Source organism: Aptenodytes patagonicus, chromosome 1 (genome assembly GCF_965638725.1).
Source record: "Aptenodytes patagonicus chromosome 1, bAptPat1.pri.cur, whole genome shotgun sequence".
Taxonomy (NCBI): domain Eukaryota; kingdom Metazoa; phylum Chordata; class Aves; order Sphenisciformes; family Spheniscidae; genus Aptenodytes; species Aptenodytes patagonicus.
Window position 1 is genome coordinate 198,713,460 of NC_134949.1, and position 10,346 is coordinate 198,723,805.

Consider the following 10,346-nt stretch of genomic DNA (forward strand, 5'->3'; position numbering starts at 1 on the left):
GTTATTTTTCTTCTTGTGCAAGTATTTCTAACCCATAAAGAAGTCCCTTCTTGATCTTCTAAAAACTAAACAGATTGCTCAGTAGATCTTTTCTGGAAATAAAACCTGATTCTACGTTAAGAAGTGTTTTGTTAGTTTGTTTTTAATTTCCCTATTAGCATCAAAAAGGTATACAGTTTAAATATTTTTTTTATACTTGGCACTTATGTAACTCATCATCCCATTTTACTAATTACTCAGAGGAAAACATCTGGGAGAGATTTCTGTGCCTTTTTTGATAACATAAATTAGAATGCATAAGAGATGGGCCACAGAAATAGTAATGCATAAAGATAACACGGAATTTTAGATTACATTTGAATGTTGGTATCAGAAATTATTAAATACCTTATTAAAGTGCTGAGGACCCCATATTTAGAAGAGTAATCCATTGCAATGGAATGTATTGATATTAGTCCAGAAATAAAGCGCCCAAGCCTTTCATAATGGGAAATTCTCAATTTATTTTATCAAATTATCCTTCTATGCAATTTTTCAGAAATCAGTTTCAAGATGATACATAAGAAAACCTTCAGAGAATTAGCAAGTTAGTGCACAAATCAATCATTTTCTCAGTCTGGTCATAGACGCAGAGGTAAAAAGGAGTCTAAGCATCTCATACTAGTTAATAATGAGCATCCCTTCTTATCACAGATACCCAAATGCCTAGAGGCAAGGCACATTTTGGCACCACGGCCTACTGCAGTAAAGCCAGACAAAACTGGGTGAATGCTGCCCATTTCTAGGGGCTGCAAAAGCCGATGTAAAAAGAGAGTTGAGAGCAGATCCACGCAGCAAACAGAACCTTGTAGAAATAACTTACTCGTCAACATCCAAAAGTGCACTACTCCTTTACTGAACACAGAAGCATGTTCCCAGAGAGCTTCGAGTTGAGTTTCAAATGGATGTGACAAAGGAAAAATAAATAAGGAGAGGATGTGGTGAGGAAGGATGGATGTACCTGGACCCCTTACACCACCAAGATACTGTAATATCATTAACTACATTTGAGTGTAATATTTTTGAAAAGAAATCCACCTTGTGTAGATGAGAAATAGCTAAATTGCACACAAAGCAGAGATCCCTGAGCTAGTGGAGACCTAGTCAGAAAATCCAAACAACATACTGCAAAGCAATGTGGACCTATCCATCTAGGTCTAGAGGAAGTACTGCTACTTTTTCAGCTAATAAATATTGCTTACTAGCTCCCATTCAAGACCTTGTGAATGATGGATTGTATTTGCTAGTGTATAACCCTGAAGTTCTGGTTCTAAGGCTTGCATGAGGGCAGCCAAGTTGGATCTTTTGTTATTGTGGATGTAGCCAACAACAAAGCATTCATATTTAGTGCATTAATCTCAAATAGTACTGAAATCAAGCCATCAAGCTCCACAGCTGAGTTACTTTCTATGGAACATATGAATCTGACTTTTCTGGATAGTTTTCCCATCTGCTGACCCAGAAATTTGTGATCATAGGTTGAAACCTGCCAAATTAAGATGCATTTGCTTTTGATAACATTCACTGAAGTGGATACTTCCCATCAGAGTAATTCCATTTCCCATACTCCCTTTCTAAGGAAGTTGAAAAAAAATTGCCTCTCTTAGCTGGTAATTAGCGTTAAAATAGTCCACACAGTAGAATAAGTGTGTGGAAACAGCAAAAAACCTCTCAAATGTTTTGAAGAGCTAGTAGATAAATATGGAATGTGGGTTCACAGCTTTACAGAGGTAATCAGTTATTCACTGTCTCATTTCTGCCATGCCATTTTCCCCATCCCATTTTCCTATACCCATTTCCCTTTGTGCTATAAAGTGAACTAACTTAAAATCTTGTAGCAACATGTGAAGAAAACAGAACGACTCTGGACTGGGAATGGAAAGAGACAGCATTTTTTACAACAGACCTTGGAGACATCTGCTAGGATCTAGCATAAGAAACTTAACTCCAGACATTAATGGAGTTGATGAAGTCTAAATGCTGCATATAAAACAGTTTAAAATCCCCAAATCAAAACAGATGCACTGCTGTTAACTGACAAAGCTTCAACGAAATTGGGAGAAAATCATGTGTCTCCCAGTCCCTAATGCTGATTAAGACTTTCCTAGCAAATTGCAATTTGTTTATCTTGAGGAACTTAAATGAGTTGAACTTCAATACCTTCCACTATGAAATCTTATGGAACAGAAAACTCATACTAATATAAATCAAACCAGGTTAAGAATTGATTTAGTAAGAAGCAGTACTTGGCTGCTGTGCACATACTTTTAACTTAATTCGAAGTGCCCGATATCAATTTAACTTAAGCTTATTACAGACTTTACCACTTTAGGTAGAGCTGAAAACTTAGATTCCAATGCTTATGTTATTAACCACCTCAGGCGGATGCCAGTATCAGCACTGACACCAGTATCCAGCAGCATCTTATTCAACATCATAATGCATCTCTGTATTCAGCGTTGGGCAGTACCAGCACAATGAATCCAAAAAACAAGTGAAGAAACATTAAAATGAGGTGCTTGCTTTCCAGGAAATCGTTTATACACTTCAGACAGTTCTGACCTTCATTTAACAACATAAACAGGCTAAGCAGAGGAGCCCCAAGATGACCCTATACATTTAAGAACAGCAGCTGTGTTTGTGAAGTTTTATATAATAAAATTAAGATGCTTATCAAAGTCATTTTACAATTCCCAGCAACAAAAGCAAAAGCCACCATAGCATTACTAAAATGAGTAACAGCTCAGTACCAAGTACTTCTCCAGGACTGCAGAACAGCTAGGACAGATTCTTAGCTCTACAGTTCTGGGAGCACAATGTTCTGTGCTTGTCTAAGGAAACACAAGCTACAGAAAACTCAAGGAAATGTGGTCATAGGTCTTATATGTCACGCAGCTTGTGCCACGGCAGCTGTGGGAAACCATCAGCTTAAGGGTATGTACTTTTGTACTTGCTGGGCTCCAATCTCTGCAACATAGACCGCTCCACTCTTCATGTCTACATCCACAAGGTGTGGTTTGGTCTCATCTGCCAGCTGGACTGTGTTGACCATAACACAGTCCCCAATAGAGCCAACCGGTGGTGCCGCCAAGATTGCTAACCGGTTGATGTTCAGCTGAGCTACAATCAGGTATTTGTAATTGGCAGTAAACCTGTGAAAGACAAATATATTTTTGAATTATGAAGTCCATATGACATCTCATTTTAACACAACCATGCACTTTAAAACAAAACCAAACCTCCTTAATAGTCAAGGTTTTGAAGGCTACAACAGACTAAATGCAGTGAAACATTGACAATTAACTTGTAAGCCTTGCTCTAGATGTTGCTGCTCCTTGAGACAGATTATGCTACAGAAAACTCATTCAAGACAATCTCTCTTCCTGTAAAAGCTGCAACGGTAAGCTCAACAACACACAACAACTTTAAAATGAAGTTCCCAATCCTGCACTCAAATCCATGGGGCTTGTTATAAAGCCAGGATTTCCCTGTCAAGATACAACTGTGCAGATCTTTGCACATGATTAGGGCCCAGCACCCTATTAGTTAAACTGGTTAACCCCTTGTCATCAGACATTAAATATCAACATTTTAATTCACCAGTAAGAGTACACCTTATTTATGTAATTGCACGCTTCTAGAAGAACTGTTCAACAATACCTGACAGAATAGGGTCCATCTTCTGAAAAACAGCTGCTCCAAAACCCGAGCCATTCCCCTGTGACTTTATCAAAAACTTGGATTCTTTTGTTGTCTCTGTCTGCAACCCATACCTGTTAAGAACAAAAATCATGTCTGTTCACAAATAGAACAAATCAAATGTATTAGTTTCTTACATGAGCAAAGTAGCCTGTAGTAAAAAAGACAGTACACCTTGGAAGAATGTACCTCCACGTTCAAAACTAAATAAGTAGATATGACTTCCAGATATAAAACAAACCCACCACATAGTTAAGATACACAAATTATTTTAAACTACTTTAACAGAGAAATCTGCCTTCTCTTCATTTTTGTGGCTATGATATGGATATATTTAGTAGGATATCCCCCCACCCCCAGTGAGGACATATTCCTACCTGTTTAATTCTAAAGATACTGGTCTGTCACCCGCTAACAATTTGTTTTTCAACAGTAGTCTCATTTCATGATCCAGACCTACGATGACTGCACCTGCAAACACTCTGATATGCCCAATACTACTATAAATATTGAGCAACTTAAACACTAAGAGCATTTTCAGCATGTTTTGTCTAATCAGTTTTGTGGAGCTTATCTCTGTTCTACCCTGTGCTAACTGGGTTCACAAATGCTGTGAGCTAGCAATACCATTAGACAGTTCCAGTGAAGGCCTCTCTTGTATTACAATCATTGAACTTACAGCTGTTGACAACTCGTCAGTCTGATAAGTAAACTTCACGACTTTTCTGGGGTATCACCAGAAAGGGAGCAATAAACAAGTTGACCTGAGATCTTTCATCACTATTTTTAAATGAAACACTACTGCAGCAGTCTCTTAGATTTCTTCAGAATTGACAATTATTTCTAACCTAGGCTGATGATCAACACCATGTTGGCAATAAAATCATAGCCCATTGCAATTGCTGTCTTTGAATGTATATACTCATGATTACCCTTCAACACAAAGCGGCCATGTCCCTCCTCTTTCCCCCCTACCCTGCCAGTTTTAGCAGAGAAGTGATTTTTATATACGCTTCTTATTCTGGTTCAGACAGCATCAGCAGAATTAGCTCAAACCAGTGATTTAAGATGTTTTAGTCAAGTAATCTTATTTTCCCTGAAACACGTTAAGGAGCGACCGCACAATTCCTCTATAAGAGCAGCAGAGCAAAAGCCAGACTACGATTAACACCTGGCAGAAGCAGACTCTTGAATGCCTTGAGCTGCATGTAGAAAAGGACCGATGTTCACAACCTAGCCAGAGCCTTACTATCATCTTATTTGGAATTTCCAAATAAGAAATTAAAGTCCCCTGAAGAAACTTAAGCACTCGGGTAGATATTTATTACAGAACATAATTCTCCTGTACTCTCACAATGGCAGCCTGTTAGAAACTGCAGGAGGAACAGTCTGTTGTTGCATGGACATCGACAACGTAACCGGTGAGAACCCTTGTGTTAACCTTGCAGCCAGCTACTTTAGTAGGATGTGCAGTGTGAAACTTCAGCTTATGACCACTATCACACTGAAACTGTAACCCACATAAAAATGACCCAGATCACAACAGTTCAATTAAAAAGAAATACAATTTGTTTTGTTCAAATACATGTAAACAAGTCTGTCGGAAGATGAAAAAAAATTCTCCCTTTATTCTTTACCCGTCCAAAAGGATCCACTGTTACACTGTGAGGAATCTTGAACTGACCAATGCCGGTCCCATTTGTTCCAGCCAGCCATATCTCTTTGTAATCTAAACAGTGAGCACCATGAAAAATAAAAGTAAAAAAAATCACAGTAAGGAAACAACAAATAAATAGCTTTAAGTCATTCCCTTCCAAAGTTACACTGAGTCATTTTTAAAAGGTGGAATTTCTAAACCCAGGCTTTTTAAACACAGACTCCCAATACATAAACCCAAGAAATACTGGAACTACCACAGGAACTACTGGATTGTTATTAGTGGTTTCAGGATTATGGTTACAGAAATGTAGCCACGAGTGCACAAAAGCCATAGTCCAAGGCTCTGTTAAGCACTGTATTAAAAAAAAAAAAAATATATAGAAACAGTTGGCTGATTATGATATTTATTTGTTTACTAAATCGATTTTTTACATTACCTGTCAGTTTTGAGTTTTAACAATTTACCATTTTGCAAACTAGATATTAGCAAACCAACTGTTTTATGATAGCACAAAGGAGAAACGGTAGCTCCTCCACTTTTCCCCAACTGCAGACACGTGCAGACTCCTCACTCACAGCCCTAACCAACACTGACCATCTAACTGGGGAACATGAGCAAGCTAATCAGAATCACAGAATAATTTAAGTGTAAAAGATGTCCAGGCACCAGCGGGTCCAACCTGCTTCTCAAAGAAGGACTAGCCTTGTTAAGAAATCCAACTCTGAAGTTAGATCATAACTCAAAACTCATCAAGTTTTGAGCATCTCCAAGAGTGGAGACTGCACGCCCTCTCTGGGCAAACTATTCACTGTCTGATCACCCTCACTGTGAATCTTTCCCTCCAAAAATCAGACTGGAATTCCCCTCTCTTATATCTTTTGCTCAGTGTTCCTCATTCTTCACTGTGCCTCTCCAAGAAATGTGTGGCTCTGCCTTCTCTATATCCTCCCATTACTGACTTGAAGACAGCGATAAGAATCCTCCTTAGCCTTCTCTCTTGAAGACAAGACAAGCAGTAAAACAGGACCTGATCCAACAGTCTTCAAACTAATGCTAAATGACAGCTCTACCTAGTCCTCGCTTAAAAGTATTCTCAAGCTGTGTTGTTTAAAATTCAATTTTCAATGGTCAACTACTGCGGAAGTTCATTTTTCCATACCGTTGGATAGTTTGAGCAATCTGTTATTCATTCCTCCGTCTCCATCCACAACATAGATATCTCCACTTTCCTCTACAAAGATCTCTGCTGGTTGATCAAATTGTAGGGGAATCAAACTTGAACCAGCATTACCTGGCGTGCCCAAGATCTGCATAAGTTTACCCGAAGGGCTATACTGTTTCACGGTGTGCCCGTATTTCCCTGAATTAAGAAAAAAAAGTGCAAAAACATCTTAACAAAACAAAATGTAAGTATTACAACTGATTGTAAAGATTAAAAAAGAAAATCTCCTGATACTCACAGGTGATATTAATGAATCAGACAAAATTCTATAGTGAGAATACGACTGTGGGTTAGTAAATCCATAAGCTACAACAACATTCATCCATTGTATTAGGGCCACCAAACCTAGGACAGAAGATAAGTCTAGCCAGAAGATTTTTTTCCCCCCTATACTTCTCCTGGGGAAAAAAACCCCACAAAACAAAAAAAACCAAAAAAACCCAAACCCAAACTTGCTCACTAAGTTCGGAAGCTGTAAGCAGACACACAGCACAACGCATGAACCTTCAGAGTATTTTGTGCAGCACCTGAGAAGTTTGTTCACAGCAAGAAAAGCACAAATCTGTCTCAGAATTGTTTGAGACACTTAAATAAATGATCTGCTTAAAGTACTATCTGCAACGTTAGCATTTTCTTCCCCACCTAATACTTCTCCTATCACCACCATACATACCTGTTCCAACATCTGTGATCCATACTGAACTATCTGTTGCAGTGTTCAATACAAAGATACCATGAGGCATTTCAACTGTATTATTCCAGGAGTAAAGAAAATAGCCTTCCTCTGAGAATACAAGTACCTTTGGTACATTGTCTCCCCTCTGAAAAGGCAAAAAAGGTCTATTAAGAAAACATATTAAGTAAGTAATCGTATTGTTGAAAATTCCTCTTTGTAAGGCTTTTGCAACATTTCATGAATCATAAGAATTTCCAGAGATTGTCTGCTAGACCTCATTTTCTCCAGCTAGAAAAGGGAAGAGAGAGAAGGATCTAAGTTTAGCGTGCAAAACCGTCCACTCTTCTAGACTTTCAACTTAAATCATGTAGTGTCCAATTTTCAGAGCAGCCAAGCTCTTGCAGCTATCTTGGTCTTAATTTTGAATCACATTTTCATGTTCTTGCTGAAAAATACACTAAGCATAACACAGGCATGAGAAACAGTAATTGTACTTGTCAGCTGTATGGTACTCAAGTACTCATACTGTGCTTTACAATTAATCCCACCACTTTCCATGGACAGAATATCTTATCCGTGACCTAGAGATACCAATGCATGGAACGGGGTAAAGCAAACAATTGAACTCCAATTACTGTAACTGACTGAAAGAGCTGCGTGGTTTTGACTTCATGGGACAAAGGCTGAAAGAGTGGAAGGGGACTAGGCAGTTGCCCCAGAAACACAGTTTACCTTACAGTTAGAGGAGAAGCTACTGTAACTCAGTTAAGTTGGATCATACATTCGTATCACAGAAATTTAATGCTTTTAAAAGCACAAGCAAGTACGCTCCCAGAACTGCTTTAAAAAATGGATATAGCAGAGATATCTATGCTTACATTTTCACTAATTTTGATACAATAATTATTCATATACACACACACACCTCTCTCTCTCTTAATCTAAACCAGACACTTTGAAGGCAAAAATACACTAGGTTAACAAGGAGAGAAGTACAGTATTCTCACTCACTTGTCCCACAAAGACCAAACCATGAAGAGAGTCAACAGCAACACAAAATGTTTGACCAGTGAAGTACTCTGGAATTTTAGGCCAGCCTATGTCCAGCTTGTACATCTGTTCCTGTCCCTTCCAAGGAGAGGAGTAATCAAATGCTTTTAAAACCTGAAAATACAAAAATAAATATCCATTAGTAGTTAAATCCCATGACGGTGGGCTCAGAAGAACCAGCAGTAGAAAGTAACTTTGTACTGAAGCATCATAAATTGATTTATTCAATTTAAATTAAGAAGATAGATAAACAGAAATAGGCTTGTAGCTAGGGTTTTGGACTGCAAATGGGAAAATTCCGACACACTGGAAATTAGCTAATGAAGTCCTTTGGATTGGGGAGCTCCGGAATTACAAGGCAAAAAACACACCCTGAAATTTCTTACATCGAAGCTGCTATTACTATCTGTAAATCACACTCCAAAGTGAGGTAAATAGTAGAGGTTCCAAATGCAACAGAATCAATAACCACTTCAAGAAGATATGAGAATAAGAAAAACAAAAATCAGAATAAAGGGAAAATACAGGTCAAGAAAGAAAACTACATCTTAGAAATGGGGAAGTGTAAGATACCAGGAATGGCAAAACTCAGGTCAATGTATACATGTTAAAGGATAATGGGAAAAAAAAATCTTCCACCTTTTTGTTCTATTTTTCCAGCAGAAGGATGGAAGCTAAGCACAGCTGTGCTGCAGCAAGTACTGGATGGAGATCTAAGCACTGAAACGGAGAGATCAGGCTAGAACTAAGAAGTAACAAGTGGTGACCCCGAAGGACCAGGGCCATTTGATACTTCTGTTAATTGCCTTGCCACAAGTAGGGGTAGGTTGATGACAGAGAACTACGAACAGCCTAAGAAAGAGTAGACTATCACGAAGGAAAACCGAGGTTAATTAAGCAGGGAGAAAACCCGACAGTAAGAAGTGCAAAGTTATTCACCCACAGGCCATGAAGTTCTCCCTCGTCTGAGCATACTGCTCGGAAAGCCCTGGGAAAGAATCACCCAGCGTACGCATTTATCTCAGAAGGGCTCGAAAGTAAACAAGCCTCCCCCTAAAACGGCGTAAGCCAGAAGAGGCGCGGGAAGGCACCCGGACGAAGAGGGGCCCGGGGCCCTGCCCGCACCCCTGCGCTCCGGCGGGTCCCCGCGCAGACCGGCGACAGGCGGGCGCTGCCGCCGCGCCACGGCCCCATCCCCGCCGCCCCCGGGCGCGCTCCTCCCGGCCGCCCGCCCGCCGGCCCCCTCCCCCGGTATTCGCCTCCGGGCAAGAAGCCGTAACCAGAGGGCTTGCACGCAGCTCGGCCACCGGGCTGGCCGCTGCCCAGGCCGGCTCCCGCGCCTCGCGCCCCCCCCACCTCAGGCCGCGCGCCCCGCCCGGCGCCCACCTGCGAGCCCCAGAGCAGGGCCAGCAGGGCCGGCAGAGCCCCGGCCATCGCCAGCCGCGGCCCCGCCGGCCGCTTCCGCCTCCCGGAGGCCGGGCCGGGCCGGGGCGGACCGCGTTGCCATGGCAGCCACGTGATCGACACCCCCACCCCACCCCCCCGCCACCGGGTGGCCCAGGAAAGGGGGGGCCTCCTCCCCCTTCGCCGCTTCTCCCAGCGCCGGGCCGCCCGACACCGTGCCGGCTCCGAGCCGCGGGGCGGCGGGGCAGAGGCGGGCCAGAGAGGGCGCGGCGACGCCCCCGCGGAAGCGCTCAGCGTTTCGGCGCGACGCCCGGGAGCTGGAAGAAGGGCGAGTCCGGCCCGAGCTTCCGCCGCTTCTACGCAGGCATCGTTCTTGTCGACCAGCGTGTAAAGGGGCCTTCGGCTCCGCGCTGTGATGTCATAGGAGGGCGACGGCGGAGGGGCAGGGCCGGCGGAGCGGGGTGCTCTGTCGGTGGCTCCGGGCTGCGCGCCGCGCCCTCGCTTCCCGGGCCGCCTCGGCCCGCCGCCCCGCGTTCCCCGGCGGCCGCTCGGGAGCCCCTCGGCCTCTGACCGCCGGGACCAAAGGGTGGCGGCGC

General features: G+C 42.3%; 1 protein-coding gene across 1 annotated transcript; it reads right to left on the reverse strand.

Moving 5' to 3' along the window:
- Positions 1-478: 478 nt before the first annotated feature.
- Positions 479-9,829, reverse strand: NHLRC3 (NHL repeat containing 3). The gene is made up of 7 exons (XM_076364197.1): positions 9,733-9,829; positions 8,308-8,460; positions 7,294-7,441; positions 6,558-6,758; positions 5,376-5,467; positions 3,700-3,812; positions 479-3,191 (listed from the first exon to the last, which is right to left on the reverse strand). The coding sequence occupies exons 1-7, from the start codon at positions 9,778-9,780 to the stop codon at positions 2,963-2,965; spliced, it is 984 nt and encodes a 327-aa protein (XP_076220312.1). The 5' UTR covers positions 9,781-9,829; the 3' UTR covers positions 479-2,962.
- Between the last annotated feature and the right edge of the window lie 517 nt (positions 9,830-10,346).

Bases quoted from the DNA above. Each gene is read 5' to 3' on its own strand.
- NHLRC3 (XM_076364197.1), bottom strand. From the start codon at position 9,780: ATGGCCGGGGCTCTGCCGGCCCTGCTGGCCCTGCTCTGGGGCTCGCAG. The intron at 8,461-9,732 runs GTGGGCGCCGGG...TTGTATTTTCAG, and splicing joins CCCTGCTCTGGGGCTCGCAG to GTTTTAAAAGCATTTGATTA. The intron at 5,468-6,557 runs GTATGGAAAAAT...CTCACTGTTTAG, and splicing joins ATTGCTCAAACTATCCAACG to ATTACAAAGAGATATGGCTG.